The following is a 16,706-nucleotide window of genomic DNA, read 5'->3' as shown; positions in this document are numbered from 1 at the left end:
ACTGAATGCAGTTTTAATTTAAATACATGTAGCTGTGACCAGTGTGAAGGCCCGTCCTCACCAAGAACTATAATGGTAACTATAAATATATTTAAAAATTCATTAGAACTACAGTGGAGCCCATGCTGCAACTATAACAACAACGACAGATGAACGATATCTTTGGGATCACTTTCAGAGAGATTTTTTCCAGCTGCATGTTCAATAATTCAAAATTTCCCATCCGAATTTACAGGGCTTCACAGAGAGACTGTTTACAGAACGTTATCATTCATCAGTGTGGATGCTCACATTATCGTCATAGCTATAGTTATAGTTCTTAGTGTGGATGGGGCTTATTGCACAGGACTCATGCGTCATCATGTCGTCTCCCTGTGGGAAATGTATGTGTTGCTCTTGGCGATGTAGAGACGCGGGGTAGTAATGTACATCCCACCCCCTCCTTCCCCCAGCCTGGCTCCTCCCCTGGGGCTCCTGGGGCCACGCCCCCAGCCGGAGCCATGCCCCCTCCCATGGGAGCGCAGCCAGGATTCGGCATGGTAAGAGACCCCTCTTTCTCTCTCGCTGCTGTGGTGCTGTGTAAATCTCAGTGTCTGACACTCACCCCCCCATCCCCCACGCAGTCTCCTGTGGGTGCAACTGGAGCTCCCATGATGCCTCAGATGTTCCCCCAGCCTATGATGAGACCACAGTTCCCAGGAGCACCCGGAGCGCCGGTAAACACACCCCCTACTGCTCACATACCGTATGTCCTTACATACCTTGTACACACACATACAAACACACATAACACAAACCTTATGCATGCACAGACACACACACACACAAACACACATAACACAAGCCTTATGCGTGCACAGACACACAAACACACATAACACAAGCCTTATGCGTGCACAGACACACACATGCACACGCACATATACCTCTACATACACATGCACATGTGTGCACACACACACACACACACACACACACACTCAAACACACACACACACACACACACACACACTCACACACACAGACACACACACACACTCACACACAGGTGGGTGACTGTCTCTCTGTTCCTCTGCGCTCTCAGCTTTCCCCAGGGCCTGGCGCTGCTCTCCAGAGCCCCAAAAAGCCTCCCACCAAGGACCCCCTGGCAGATCTCAACATCAAGGACTTCTTATAAACCTCCAGGTATGTCAGCAGCCCTCATACACATTGTAGTGTTGTTCCAATCAGACATGGGAGACCCAGAGGCAAATTTACACAGAAATCCAAAGCAATTTACTAAGTAAGTTACCTAATGTGTCTATTTTACTCTGATATCTGAATGCTTCTACCACCTTAGGCACTTTCAACACAGAGCTATTCAGATGTATGGCAGGTTAGTTTTAAACATAGACACATGAGGTTACAATCATGCTACAGACCAATTCCTGGGAAGGCTCCCTCTACAGAAATAGGAACGAAATGGGCTGCTGGGTATTTCATCTGGTTAAGACACTGTCCTTGTGTATGGTTGCAGCCATAGATCGCTGACTGTTCCAGGGGCCCTTGTAGCCATAAGCCCTGCACAGTGGCTCATAGTTGACTGTCACATCACCCCAGTGGGAGGGTCCCATCTGGAGGGATTGACTGCTTCTCATTGTGCGCCACAGATGTCTCCGGTCAATCAGATGCCATCAGCACAAATTGCTCATGCAGTGCGCTTCGTGACAGAATGACTGCACAGCTCAGCTCCGTCCGGTGGACTGCCTAGTGAAAGCCACAGCTGGCAGACTGCCTTTCAGAGGAGAGCACATGCACTGTTGAATTGGCAGGAATCACCGTAATGATGTCATAGCCCTATAGATATAATTGGAACTTCCAAATTAGAAGGAAAAAGAAAAAAAGTTCTGAAAAAAAGGCCGGTTTGTGTCTCCAGTTCCTTTTATTTAAAAATGACTGTATTTTCAAGACAGCTGTCTCTCTCTTTGACTCTCTCCCATACTTGTTGTCTTTCTCCAGTTGCTCTGGACCTCACCCCTACCCCCCTGCCAATAACAGCACCCCCGAAAGCATCTGCATGGTGTCCTGCCCAACCTCCGAGGACACCGGAAGATCCCAGCAAGATAACGGAAACCTATATTCCCACCTCCACCCCTGCCCAGCCCTTACCTGCTCCACTCTGTCTTACCTAATAGCACAAACCGTGTGTGGCCCTGAAGAGTGTGCTTATCTCTATGTTCCTGAAAGCGAAACTGAAAAAGACAAAAAAAAACCTCAAATCAAAAAAAATAAATAAAAGGTGTACTTTGATCCTCCCTTTTTCAATGTTGGCGTTTGAGTCGAATGATGCGCGTGTGTGCGTGTGTGTTGATGCCTTTTTTGCGCTTTAGCTCCGCCCCCTTTCAAGGTGACGGGTGGGTGGCCGTCCTGTAGTGAGCGGTGTTTGTGTCGTTTGTGCCGGAAGGTTTTTGATGTATATAAATCTCACAAAATCCCAGGATTTTCTCTCTACACTGTATATCTGCTCCAGAAAGCATATTGATGTGAACCTGATCTAACTACGAACTACAAGTCATGTGACGTTTAACTCATCACTAGTCATGAATCTTAACTTGTTTCAGAAAACAAATATATATATTATATATATACATATATAATGTGCAGGATTCTGAAACCTACAACACCCTCCATTGTTTTTCTGTCATTATTTTTATTTTTATTTTTTCATTCGTTGTTTTGCAAATTTATCACATTCCAGGTTTGATGCTAAATGTTATTTATTTTTTTGTGAATTTCTTTGTTCGATAATTGTCAAATAAAGTGACCATATGCATTTCAGGATATTTTATCTGCACATGAAATTATTTATTCTTTTTTCTTATTTGAGAGAAAAAAGTTATATTTTTAGTTATTATTGTAGATATAAAAATTAAACATTTTTAAAGTGAAAACAATGAATCTTTAACAGTGAACTGTCCCAGGATGAGATCGCGAGGCGATATTGCATAAGAACTCAAATGAAAGGCCAGACACATTTTGTTGTCCTAATTAACTGATTGCCACCACATTCGCAGTAGCCCAAGCTACAGTAAAAGAAGGGTTGGGTCTTGCCATTCTGTTTCTCATGAACGATTCACTGGCCACACCAGTGAACTCTTGTGTTTTGACTCATAGTGGTAGTGTTTTATTACCAGACCCTGGTCAGTACTTGTAGTGTTATTTTTGTATTGCTGTAGAAAGAAACATACAAAAAGTTTGGCACCTAACCTGCCCATGGGCGTGTCCCAAACCCCACCCCTTACCCTTCTTCTCGTAGTAAGTGTGCACATGGTGTTTTGTGTTGCTCCCTCTCATGGTGAACAGTGGTATTGTAGGTGGCAGCACAAGGGAAGGGTCTCTGTGCCCCCAGAAGAGGTCACTGTTGATCAGTGTTACTTTGTGTCTCCTTCAGCAGGTATGTGGACCAGTGGAAGGGGCCTGACTGTAGACTCTGTACTCTCCCTGATATACTGGGTACTCTGTGTGTTGTATCATTCCAAGTGGCTGTATCGACAACTGTTGTGAAAATGATGAGTAGAAAAAGAAAAAAAGGTTTAATTTTTTTGTTAAAGATGGATTCTGTTTGGTTTTTGATTGACGACCTCCCCCCCTTCGCTCCCCCAGTGCATGTGATTCCTCTTGAGATGCAATAAAGACATTGACCTACAGAAACATCAGTCTGCCTCATCTCTGTCTGTTCCTGGCTATGATTTTATACCTGCCGAACACTTAACACATCAGAGTGTCGGTGGAGATATACAGTAATGACTGTTTCTGTTCTTCGTAAAGCTGCACATCTTATGTTTCTCCTAAACTTCTTAATAAAAGCTGGCCACCAATGGAACAGGGCAGAATGCCGGTGAATTCCTTGTGGTACATAAGCACACACATATAAACCTACTGTACATGCACTCGCATATGCACATACACACACACACACACACACACGCACACAATATTTCTTTAAATTACCATATGTGATGCCTAGTATCACGCATTTAGACATTGTTACATAAAATTAATGAAATTCCAAATGTATTTATTGAACAATCAAAATGAATTTTACAATAGAAGATTCAATTCAATCAATCAAAAACAAAATTATATTTAATTTTGTAGCTAATCAGTCAAAATATTTCTTTTGATTATACACATGATGTATAATGCAACTTTTACCCTCATTTATTCAATTTAAATTAAAATTATGTTTGAGTTATCAAAACGCCAACTTTGACTCACAATGTTACAGTACAAATAATATATTCTGATAGATTTTGCAAAAAAGTCTTTACAATTTCAAATTAAATTAGCACCAAGGATCTCCCTCCCCATATTGAGCACCAATATGTGTATGTGCACTGACAGCAACAAGACTGTTCACTGCACTGCAAGATTAATACAGAGAAGAAGAAAAATACACAAGAAATAAACATATTATAATCAAAAGGATTCTGTCAGGAACCACTTAGGATTTAGTAATCAAGGGGTAATATTTTTGACAAAAGGTAGAAACATTTCAAAAAGGGATTTCAAAGGAGTTATTTTGAGACACAGGTATAAACAAGTATAAAATATATATATAAAAACCCTTGTTCTTTCAGAATCTCTACAGAACATAATACCAAAGTGTTTATTTCTTAGAAAAAGGTTTCTTTTTTCTGGGTCACACAAAAAGTCAAAAATTGCCGATTGTATTACAAGGTCAAGACCCCAAGAACCCCCAAATTCATACAGTAACACTGATTATATCAGGGGGAATCTATCTGCTACTCCTGAACAACCGATATTCTTTCTACAAATGCTTACAATGCTATCAGATACACAAAATAGTTCCGTTTATGTTTAACCCTTCGCTTTTAACATGGACTAATTGTATTTCTCAGACTTCATCTGGAAATATTTTATATTTAATAATATCATTTCTAATGAAGTTTTCACTCAGTAATTAAATAAATTAAAAAGACAAAGAGAAAAGAAAAGCTGAAGAGCCATAGTATCTCTTTAGTTTCTTTGTGTTTTTTTCTGTTGATGATTCTCTACAACTTATGTGGTCTTGCAGGCACATTGAGTTGAAGACCCATGATGGGTGCCTGTGAATCATTGCAGGGGGTATGGAGGTGTTAGCACTGCAGATGTCAGGGGCTCTGAAGGCTGTGGCTTCCAGGGACGGGGGGTTGTGGAGTGATTGCTGCAGTTCTGAGGAGTGCATGGAGGGGGGATTTGGGACTGGTGGGGAGTCATCAGTGGCAGGTGAACATGGGAGGTAAACCGTATGGTGGAGAAGAGTCAGTCTGGGCTGCAGATTGGCGTTAGGTGTCACGGCACTCGCCGGAGTCCCCGTGCATCCAGAAGCAGATCTGCGCGTACTTGGCGGGCGTGATTCTCACCGCCACATTGTAATCCTGCTGCGACCCGTTGACGTCCACCCAGTGGTGGCCCGAGAAGACGCCGATGATCTTCCTCTTCCACTTCCTCTTCCCCGGCTCCTTCAGCCGCACGTAGACGCCGGAGCCGCTGGAGCCGGGCTGGGCGTCGCAGTGCTGGTACAGCAGGTCTCCGGACTCTTCCGTCACCGAGCAGAAGCGGTACACCAGCTGGCCGGGCCGGTCGTCGTCGAAGCCGGAGAAGTGGATGCGGCCGGCGGGGAGTTTGCGGACGGACGGGATGACGCCCAGGTCCATGTGCTGCTGCTTGTGCGAGCGCTTCAGCTCCAGCAGGGCGTAGTCGTAGTCCACGGCCACCTCGTCCGACACGCCCCGGAACCAACCTTTGGGCACCTGTGTCTGCTTCACCCGCGTCCAGCGGAAGGAGGGCTGTTTGGGCTCCGTGCTGCGCCTGCTGCGGCTCTTCCTCCCTCTCCTCCTCTGCCCTTTCCCCCCGCCCTTGCCCTTGCCCTTCTCCTTCTCCTTCTCCTCCACCTCTCCCTCCCCCTCTCCCTCTCCCTCTGCCTCTTCCTTTGCCTCTTCCTTCGCCTCTTCCTTTCCCTCCCCCTTCCGCCGGCCTTTCCTTCCCCCACCCTTGCCGCCCTTCCTGCGTTTGGAGCGCAGCTTCAGAAGCCCCACCCGCAGCCTCTTCACGCCTTTCACATAGTCCTGGCCGTCGTGGATGCAGTGGGCAGCAGTCAGCACGTGCTTGGGCGACACCAGGATCCCGGAGCAGCCGGTGGAGACCTTGACGGTGGTGGAAAAGGGGTAGTTGGTGGAGAAGTGCTTGTCGGCGATGGTGAAGCGGCTGTCCGTTCCGTATACCTCCCTCCTGTGCCGCCGAAGGAGGCGGGTGGAGGAGTTGTACCCAGCTCCTCTCGCCGTCCCCTCCTCCATGTCTTGCAGGGAAACCTCGGTGAGCGTGCGTGTGCCATTCTCGTATACCGTCTCATAGGACAGCAGGTTCTCCAGATCGCCCAAGCTCGGGCGGGGCAGCCTGCTCTGGCACTCAATCCCACAGGTCCCCCGAAGCTCGTGCTGCGTCTCAGCTGTGAACCCAGGGCTGCTCAGGTGCACCGTACGCTTGTCCCGCACCAACGGGACCTTCCTATGCAGCCAGGTGTACTCATCCTCCTCTGCAGCTATTCCCACAGCCAAGCCCAGCAACGTCAGTGACAGCAGGAGACACAGGGGAGCGGGGCCCATTGCACAGCTAGCAGAGAGTCTGAGACACAAAGAGGACAGAATGTCAGTGAGTTTCACCTTGCTCTCACAGACCACATTACCAGCATTGGGAAAGCTAGGCTTCATGACATACAAAAATGTAAGGAGCTATCATATGAACCAACTAGAGATGTGCATTTCCTAAAGAAAATGCAGATTGTGATTGCGACACAAATCGGTGGACTTGGTGGCTACCACTGGTAATTCTATGATGTGCTTGGTCTTTGTTAGGTGGTTTCTAGGTTGTTGCTTGTTGGTTGCTAGGTGGTTGCAAAAGTGATGCTAGGGTGTTGCTAGATGGTTGCTAAGGCGTTGCTAGGTGGTTGCTAGGTGGTTGCTAAGGTGTTGCTAGGTGGTTTCTAGGGTGTTGCTAGATGGTTGCTAAGGTGTTGCTAGGTGATTGCTAGGATGTTGCTAGGTGGCTGCTAGGGAGTTGCTAGGTGGTTGCTAAGTTGTTGCTAGGGTGTTGCTGGGCAGTTGCTAAGGTGTTGCTAGGTGGTTTCAGGGTGTTGCTAGGTGGCTGCTAGGGATTCACTAGGTGGTTGCAAAGGTGTTAATACGTGGGTGCTAGGGTGTTGTTAGGTAGTTGCTAGGGTGTTGCTAGGTGGTTGCTAAAGTGTTGCTAGGTGGTTGCTAGGGTGTTGCTAGGCTGTTACTAGGTGGTTACTAAGGTGTTGCTAGGTAGTTGCTAGGGTGTTGCTAGGTGGTCACAAATGTGGTTGCTAAGGTGTTGCAAGGGTGTTGCCAAGCTGTTGTTTGGTAGTTGCTAGAGTATTGCTAGGTGATTTCTAGGGTGTTGCTAGGTGGTTGCTAGAGTGTTGATAGCTGGTTGCTAGGATGTTGCTTGGTGGTTGCTAATGTAATGCTAGTTAGTTGCTAAGGTGCTGCTTGGTGGTTGCTATGGTGTTGCTAGGCTGTCACTAAGTGGTTACAAATGTGTTGCTTGGTAGTTGCTAAAGTGTTACTCGGTAGTTTCTAGGGTGTTGCTAGGTGGTTGCTAAGGTGGTTGCTAAGGTGTTGCAAGGGTGTTGCTAAGTGGTTGCTATGTGGTTGCTATGGTATTTCTAGGTGGTTGCTAGGTATTGATAACAGTCAATCACTATCATGACCATGAATAATGTAAGGCAATTGATGTATTTAAAGTATATGAAACATATGAGAAGATACGTTTAATGAAAATGTATATAGCCTATATACATCTATATGAGTCTATATATGTTGCTTGGGTATTAGTAATCGGTTGCTAGGTGATTACTAGGCATATATACCAGCCAATCAGAGAGCTGGGATGATACTGCATAATGCAAGGCAATTTCATGACAGCATCTAAGCACTTCATGTATGCAGTCAGTTATGACCTCTAGATCAACTCTGCTAGAGGGCAGTGGCAATTGTGACATCACAGGGTTCCACAGGCACATAGCTATTTGCGTATCAAATGAGAATTGGCTGACCTGGAAAATGTGTGTTAGAGAGAGAGCAGAGTGCGAAGAAAGTGAGCAGAGTGTGTTCTCAAACAAATGCTTATAATTCAAAAAGTATAAGTAATATTCAAAACATTGTGCGAATCATATAGAACACTGAAAGTATGTGTCTGTAGCATAAATATTGAGAGAGTAATGGCCGTTTAAAAAAACAAAAATTCAAATTCCAACTGTCACACTCTAGGAACTGAACATTCCGTCATTCATTCCTATGGGACCTTTTTCCCTGGAAAACCTTCAATATCTCAGAAATTATCTGTGAACAAGCACACCATTCGAGATCATGCCGGACGTTGTCCAGTTGGCTCATTGTCGATAGCTCAAAAACGGTGGGAGGAGATTGGCGACAAAAAAATGGGCGGAATAATAATAATAAAGTTGATTTTTGAATAATAGTAGTGGGTTGCTTCGCAATCACACTAATTATTGTGTTCATATGGGGAGAGTAAATTTTGATTGAATCAAATGAAGTGGTGAAACCTGCACATCACTACACACCATTGTTGTTTCATCTGTGAGTAACAGAATCTGGTAAACTATCTATTGACACTATATGAGATGGTGATATACAGAGAAATAGGTAAACAATTACTTTGAAAACACTAAAAGAAAAAGTCTAACTACTGAGCTCTAGAATAACAAAAGTAAGTGAGAAATACTACCCATTTGGAAAGCAAAGAAAGAGTTTATCTGCCTTCACGGCTGCATGCCCTCAAGCTCAGTGTGTGATCACATCCTGTAACCGGGAGCTTCTCAAGGTGATTCATGGCTGTTTTGACTGGTCTGATTAAATCCATCAGCAAATATGCTGGGCATTGCAAGAAAAGCATGAAAAAATAGTGAAAGCCAGCACCAAGCAGAAAAATACTGCACTGTTTGAATTCTAATAATGTTGAAGTAAGTAAGTGTTTGCACTAATTGAATCCAAATCCCAATAATTAAAAAAAAGCAATGATCAGGGACCTTTTGTTCATGATGAGTGTCATCTCCAAAAATACATTTACGTTTCAGGAAAACTTGTATATTAACTGTTACAATCTCCCGTTCTCTACTGTTATATCTTTTACTCCTGTCTGTTACGCTCTCTGATCCATTGTGCAGGTGCAAAATAGGAACTTGCGCTAACCAACACAGAAATGAATACAGAGTTCATATATAGAAAAATCATACTGTAACTACATATGCAGTTTACTACTCAGTGACTACCTCCTGTATTTCAGCCGGCTTGATATTATACAGCCGAATATATTTGAAACTCTGTAGTAACACTCCAAAGTCACCTTTGTACTGTAAGCACTACTTTCTGAGGAAATATAGGCAAGTACTAGCATTTATTTGGAATTAATGTGTCTTCCAAGCAAACATTTAGCAGGTTAGTTATTTCAAAACACTGAATTGGAGGGACTAGATGCCTGTACTAACACTGACAGTCAGTCATTGCTATGCGTAATGTGACCATGTGTCCCAGATTTTCTTGGAGAGTCCCACATTTGACCTTTTATCCCATCACCGGCAGCCACAGAAAAAATGCTCTGCATGTTCTTTAGAACATATGTTGCAAATGTTGAGACCATCATGTAAAAATGGTTACGTCATGTAAAAATCCCTCTCTCTTTAATTAACCCTTTGCTGTGTAAGTCGAAGAACCCTTTGCTGTGTACTAGGAACTCTCAACAGTCTGACACTAAAACATTCAAGATGTTTCAACATTCCAACAAAATATAACTTTCACACACCCTGAACCTACTTCAAATACATGTATGTATGGGAAATAAAAGTAATTTGTTTCAAAATAAGCCTGGGATCCTAACTTCGACAGGCGGGAATGTGAAAGAGGATGTAAAAAATTGTGTCTACCAAAATGTTTTAATAATCTGAATGATTTCAATCCTTTTTTTTTTTTTTACTTTCTGTATGGATAAATATGTACCACAAAATCTTGATGGGTTAAGTAAAATATGAGCAGAATGAATGAATACCGACTGACAGTCAATATAAAGTTCTTGTCACCGAATCATGAAGAACAGACTCCATGTCAAAAAGTCAGATTTGCATGCCATTGATTTACTCAAATATAGTGCTGAACAGGCTACCTGTGTGGATATGTGTGTGTTTGTGACAGGCCCTCTAGCTTATTTGAGGATATGGTGAGGTGAGGGATTTAAGCTATATTAAGGGTCAGAATGAACATCCAATAATTAGCCTACAGTATATTTCAAGCTTTCTCGCTAATGTAATGTAGCAGTTAAAAAAGGTCCTCCGAAATTACTGTACATTTTGTGCCACATTATGGCTGCACAATGTTGGTGTTCCCATTTTATTTGCCATTTGGCTGACTGCTGCATCAACACATGGACAGCAGGCTGACAGTAGACTGGGTTCAAACTTCAAAGCAGGCGAACAAGGCAACAGAAGCCAGCACCAGGGCTTCTGGTACAGGCAAAGCTTGACTGACGGGCCTTCTGAATGCACCTCGCAACAAGAATGAGCTAATTCAAAGTAAATCAGGTAATGTTAACTTGTCAGCTAACGTAACCTACCCATCTAACATTAGCTATAGTTGACGCTGCTGAGTGTAAAATGACCTGACAGGAATGAAACAGAATCTGTGTAAGAAACATGAAGTAGACAACCTTGTTCAACTTCAGGATAACTATTAGCATAATCGTTTATAGCCCTGGTGTAAAATCCAGCTATGACCAGCTTGAAATACCCGCTACCAGCTGTTTCAAAACACAGCTAGGGTAGGGGGTAATATTATTCTTTTTAAGGCTGTCAAAATGAACATGTTAACACATGTTTTAATTTGTAAAGGAATATTGTTTTAATCATGTTAACATATGCAATTAATTATAAAGATATTTTGTTCGCTTGTTGTTTTAAGTTCAGTCACCTATCAGGGTAATGCCACTGCAAGATAATTCTATTTTCAAATCTGTTTTGCATGTCTGTGAACGACTAGTCTCTAGTTCATAGTAACACCACTGCAAACATATGGAAGAAGGCATTTCTGACAAAGCAGTCCAACAACAGCCAGAGTGATATCTGTGCATCATAACAAAAAATCCCATTTTAAATATGGTTACAACTTGGCAAACATAGGTTAATTAATCAAGGTTTCATTAACCAACTTTACACAGCCTACAGTTGTATTGCACCTGGCTGTCTATTGATAAAAGACAGTGGCAGCCTGTAGTGTAGTGGTTAAGATACATGACTGGGACCCGCAAGGTCGGTGGTCCGATCCCCGGTGTAGCCACGTTGGGCCGTTGGGCCCTTGAGCAAGGCCCTTAACCCTGCATTTCAGAGGAGGATATTGTAATGAACTTGCTGTCAAGATGTAAGGATTCAGTGCTCGCTAATTTGGTGGGGGGAAATGCATGACGAGGCAATCTACCATACATAGCCTACCTGAGCCAGGCAGCACAGAATACCAGTGGAGTACATGTACCACACACGTGACTTGCCAGATAAGGTTTCCAAACAAAACCAGCTTTTTTATACATAGTAAGTAGGCCAAACTTTTACCTTTATTTTTTTTTTTGACCAGATATTTTTTCACTGTCTCATTTTTTAAGAGCGTTACTTGAATTTGAATAGGCCATTAAAGTAACAATTACTTGAGAAGGATATACAGTAGTGCCCAACCCACCTCTGTGTAACAGTATCTTTAACATGCAATGCTGGAATCTGTCAGTGGCTTGGGGTGGGGAGGTGGGGGGGTTGGAATGCATCTGTGGTTGGGTGGAGGGTGGTGGGGAAGATGGTGTTGGGGCTGTCTGTCTGTCTGTTTTATTTTCCCTGCTGTATGCCACGTGCTTTTGCCCTGCCTCTAAAATCAGCAGATACGCATTTGGCATGAATACATTTGGCATCACATAAGAAACAGCAAATCAGCTCCATCCTAAACCTGCAGCACACATGCATTTAGCATGTGCAAAACCTTTTTAGCACAAGTAAAACTATTAACATGACCGATGGTTAGTCATGGAATTTGTTTTGGTTTTGTTACTAGTTTTGTATATATTAAAAGGTTTTTGCTAACTCTTATAAAATCTGGCCCATAATGCGCTCCGAACAGAAAAAATCTACAACTGCTTGCATTTCATTTATACAGTCACTTGTAACGCAATGTTTGTTAGCACTAGGTATTCCATACAAGGTATGCAAAATGAGATATAGTGGTAAGTGAGAGGGTATATTCAGTGGTCATTTTTCAGGAGGGGAAAAGTAAACGTGGAAAAAGAACCTTCCCCGATTCCCTTCACTCTTCCTGTTTGCGTTCCATATTTCCCGTGGCGGTGCAGCATAACGTCTGCCCTGGGAGCCGACACCATGATGGGGGATTCGGGTTACTGGCCCCTGGCCTACAAGCACACCACACACCCCCCACCCCTCCAACAGCCCGTCCATCAAAAGATCCTACACAGTGACCCGGAACCCCATCCCCCAAGGACCGGTGTGACTCACAGAATAAGCGGACCCTCTTTTGAAAAATCTGGTCGCCAACAGGGGCCGACATTTAGTCATCAATCTGCCGGCCCTCCGTCTGGGGTGCCGCAATAACCGCGTCGCAGCTCCAGATGCACGCGCTAAAGCGCTCTGACAGATGTTCATCCTAGCCCCGGAGCTCGCCAGCTCCCAGAATCCCACTGCCCTGTCAGAAATAGTCGTTCTGAACCCTAGCCTCCACCCCGAAGGTCCACAGCACCCCACAGAAAACAGCAGGGTGCAACGGGAGGGTTTGGTATGGTTAGGAGCCTTGCTGATGAAAAATGCACTGCATGCAGTGCTACAGATGAGATTACAGTTTTGCCTTCTGAAGGAATGTCTTTCATCATATCTCAAAATATTTTACTGACAAAGCCATGGGCTAACAGTTTGCACCTATCGAAGAACTGTATATCCCTTTAGATGAGATCTACACCACATTAAGGAGGCAGTGATTCGGCAGGTGGGAAATCACCACAGACACAAGATGATTATGATTATAGATACAAAGGGAGTCATCAGCATGCACAACCATGACCTATAGTACTCCTTATGAAGAGACTACAGTTTGGTGGTAGTGTTGGACACATGGCAAGCCAGATGACAGTCCATATCTACCCTGCTGAACATTTCAGCTAAAACCAGCTGGGATTCCTATGGTTTAAGATGTGTTTTCAACGTATAGCTGGTCATAGCTTGTCTGTGGCTGGTCGAAGATGGTGTCTGGACAGAGCTGGTTAAGATGGTACAGTAAACAAGACTAGCTGACTATATAGGCAGGTAAGCTGGTGAATGGCTGGTTGACCAATTTAAAGTTTCAGCAGGGTAGTTTCAGCAGGGTAGCAAGGTGTCAGCCACAGAAAAGGTCAGCTGGAAGGCCTCGGAGAGCTGGGACCGAATTTGATTTCTTGGTGGAAACGAAATTGAGAGCTTTCATAGTCATACTAAGGCACATAATCAGGGTGTGACATTCATTATTTCATTTCTTCACTCTCTAAAGTTTACATCTGTATCAACCAAGATTACACCATACACCCTATTCTCAGTACAATGTTTCATGAGCGACTGAATGGGTAACCTGAAATTACAGAAAGATAAATAGTTGTTTTTGTAATGCAATGGGTTAAATAAGTTGACATTTTAAATTCAAGTACTCGACCTAGTTTCAATCCTGTTTGACAAAATCTCCTGACGTGGAAAATCCCCTAAATCTCCAGAATCTCAGCTCTCAATCATTTTTCAGCGGCCATTACGAGTGAACTCTGTACGTTTTTAATGGAAACAATATATTAACTGCCAGTGTAAATGTCTTTTTTAACAGAGACGGATTTTCCATTGCAATATAATCTCCACGGCGCCGTCGCCTTTTTCCACTCCAGCGCGAAGTCATACGAAATCCCACAGATCAGCACTTTCAGTACACTTGCGTCTGGCGCCGGAGGATGGCGCTAGTGTTTAATTTTCAATCTGAAATTATACAGCCTATTATTATGAGGGTGGCAGCGTCAAGCACTTTTATTGAATAGAATATTTCTGCAACCTGCTCTTGAGCTTTCTTAGCTTCACCGATCTCAGCACAAGAAGAAATGCGCGCGTTTGTATATAGCCAAAATAACTTAAGAGTTTTCAAAATGCTGTGTCAATATTACGTAATGTTGGTACGTAATGTTGCTTGCATGATTAACAGTGATTTGAATAATTTATTTAAAAAATAATGTCTCAACCAGAAAATAGACCACGTACCCTGAGTTCTAAAAGTTACTATTGTATGTCCATCCTAGACCTGAAACCTGTTGAATTTAGAAAAATAGCATTATTAGATTTTATCCAGCCACATTTAGTTGCGTTTAATCAATGCGTAAAAAATGAACAATTCAAAACTTTATAACCATGCATGTGTTAAGACGTTGGCTATTTTGTTAATTTGATTCTTAATATAATTCAGTGGACAGAAAATATTTGCAAGGGCACAATTGCACAATTAATAGCAAAAGTATCATTTTAAAATAAAATTGTGAAAACATAAATTTAAATGTCTGGCACTGATGTAAACAAACCCATTAACTGCCGATTAAACTTTGTGTCATCAAAGCAAAACTGTAACAAAATGTATATGCCGTATCACATAAATCAGTCAAATCTAAATAGCTTAATTGTCTTAAAACCTGAACAAAAAGCGCACACCTATGAATATCTGGAACATCTCAAATTGCTACAAATTGACCTCTATCACACCCGATGAGAAATGTAAAATAGTCTACATAGTCAGAATGCATGGACAAAATTAATTCATCAATATGTTCCAATAAGTTGCAAAACGCCATACCTGCTAGCATTCGATAGGTGGATATGGCAAGTCCGTAAAGTTGTGTTTATTAATTGAATGACAATCCCTTTTCTGAGAAAAACTTTTTTATTCCACAGTCTTCTTATCAATACGTGAAAGTCCGCTTTTCTTCATAGCCTTTGCACCAAAGACGTAGGGAGAAGTCACAGCCAAGCCCCTTGCTTTCCGTAGGCACTTCATTTGATGCTTGCGGAAAAAAAGGACTGAAAGCTTCTCTTGCGACAAAGAGCTTCTCGTAGGGGAGGGACCAAGTAGCACAGAGGGACCGGTCTGAATGAACTTAATAAACAGAACGGCACTTTGAGTTAAGAGGTTTCGCTCATTAAACCGTAAAATTCAGTATGAATATAAATCTGATTTCAGCCCCTTTCCACTTTCCCACTCGAAGAGCTGTCATTCATTTAGAATGCCAGTTAGTTCCGGACCATTGACAATAGCCCGCTGGAGTTCTGGCTGTCACGTGTCCAAGCATCCACATCTGTTGCACTTGTCTGTCTCCATCATGGAACAACACAAACGGGCGCGGAGACCCATGTATGCCTACACACTCATAGGTACATAGCCGCACACTTAATACGCATGAACAAGCCATGAATAACGAAGCAATCGCACAAAAGGAGCCGAAGGAACTTGCCTTCTCTTTTTATGAGCCTTGGGTCGTCACGTTGCATCAAGTCTCCTGGCGCTTTGTCCCCTGTGTGTAAAGGCAATTCCTGTCGCCTCCGCCAAGCGTTCTACAAGCGGATTCGTGGAAACAAAGACACAAACAAATAACGAGCATCAAAGCACAATTAACAACAAAAAGGTTTTTAATTTTAATTTATTGAAAATTAAGAAATATGTGTAGCTGCTGAACATAACTTCACTGACTCACACTAGGCTACGTGTTAAAATGTATAAGATGTCATATAGTAGGTTGCATATCTGTATTATGTGCCAAAATATGTGTGTGTGTGTGTGTGTGTGTTGTGTGTGTGTGTGTGTGTGTGTGTGTGTGTGTGTGTCTCACAGTTCATGCCAGACTGTGTAGGAATGAATGGATGCAGTCCAGGGAAAAACAACAGATTCTGGCAGAAGTAACAACGGCATTGAAGCTCTAATGAGTAAAACGAGAAAGTGGAAAGAATGTCTGTGATGCTGGGTCCATGAGAAAGCAAAAACGAAATGCTAGTCTGGCACTGACCACTTCTGCAGCAGCTGGGTTTATGAAATACACACCAGGCTGTACTCAGCAAACTTGTGGGAGAAAACACCCTGCTGTGTCAGCCCACAATCTTTTGTATTGGACACACTGTACAGGTTGCCATGCATGGCCCATGGGGGAGATTGCCTTCTGGACAGAGACGTTTGCACAGAACATGAAAAGAGTGTCTTGTGTGTTTGTGAAGATATGGAGGAGGTGAACTTGTCTGAGGTGGGCAGGGTCATGTATCCTTCATTTTGTAGCTAACTACAGTGATAGGTGATAGGTGTTTATCTCATTATGAGGAGTATGTTTCTCAGAGATGCATCAGTGATCAGTGGGAGCTCATTACTCACTCTGACTCTGTCAGTCATGGTTCTCACAGACACAGTGGTAACACGATTCTTGTGTTTTGACTGAAAATGCCATTTCTGTGGTGCAGCGTAGGTGGTCTTGTATCTGTGTCACCGTTTGTGAGGTTGCAGGGATAAGGTCATCCACGCCAAGCAACCTGGACTTATTGGATTGGGTATGTT

General features: G+C 43.2%; 2 protein-coding genes across 4 annotated transcripts in view; one reads left to right on the top strand and one right to left on the bottom strand.

Annotated features, from left to right (window-relative positions):
* snap91a (synaptosome associated protein 91a) overlaps positions 1-3,695 on the top strand; it is a 43,394-nt gene extending 39,699 nt beyond the window's left edge. For both annotated transcript variants that reach the window (XM_061255518.1, XM_061255509.1), the window contains 4 exons: positions 453-539; positions 624-716; positions 1,085-1,185; positions 1,999-3,695. In XM_061255518.1, the coding sequence (XP_061111502.1) occupies positions 453-539; positions 624-716; positions 1,085-1,177 (273 nt within the window). In that variant the 3' untranslated portion in view covers positions 1,178-1,185; positions 1,999-3,695. The remainder of the gene's footprint in view (positions 1-452; positions 540-623; positions 717-1,084; positions 1,186-1,998) is intronic.
* Positions 3,696-4,040: 345 nt separating this feature from the next.
* On the bottom strand, positions 4,041-15,573 carry prss35 (serine protease 35). 2 transcript variants are annotated; one of them, XM_061255183.1, is made up of 3 exons: positions 14,967-15,573; positions 14,384-14,430; positions 4,041-6,666 (listed from the first exon to the last, which is right to left on the bottom strand). In XM_061255183.1, the coding sequence occupies exon 3, from the start codon at positions 6,645-6,647 to the stop codon at positions 5,328-5,330; it is 1,320 nt and encodes a 439-aa protein (XP_061111167.1). In that variant the 5' UTR covers positions 6,648-6,666; positions 14,384-14,430; positions 14,967-15,573; the 3' UTR covers positions 4,041-5,327. The 2 variants fall into 2 exon arrangements, with proteins under 2 accessions (XP_061111167.1, XP_061111159.1); XM_061255175.1 differs by lacking the exon at positions 14,384-14,430.
* Between the last annotated feature and the right edge of the window lie 1,133 nt (positions 15,574-16,706).

This window comes from Conger conger, chromosome 1, assembly GCF_963514075.1.
Source record: "Conger conger chromosome 1, fConCon1.1, whole genome shotgun sequence".
NCBI classification, from domain to species: Eukaryota; Metazoa; Chordata; class Actinopteri; order Anguilliformes; family Congridae; genus Conger; species Conger conger.
This window is presented reverse-complemented; position numbering and strand designations above follow the sequence as displayed.

What these genes read in the sequence shown, in the direction of transcription:
- prss35 (XM_061255183.1), bottom strand. Translation starts at nt 6,647, where the DNA reads ATGGGCCCCGCTCCCCTGTGTCTCCTGCTGTCACTGACGTTGCTGGGC.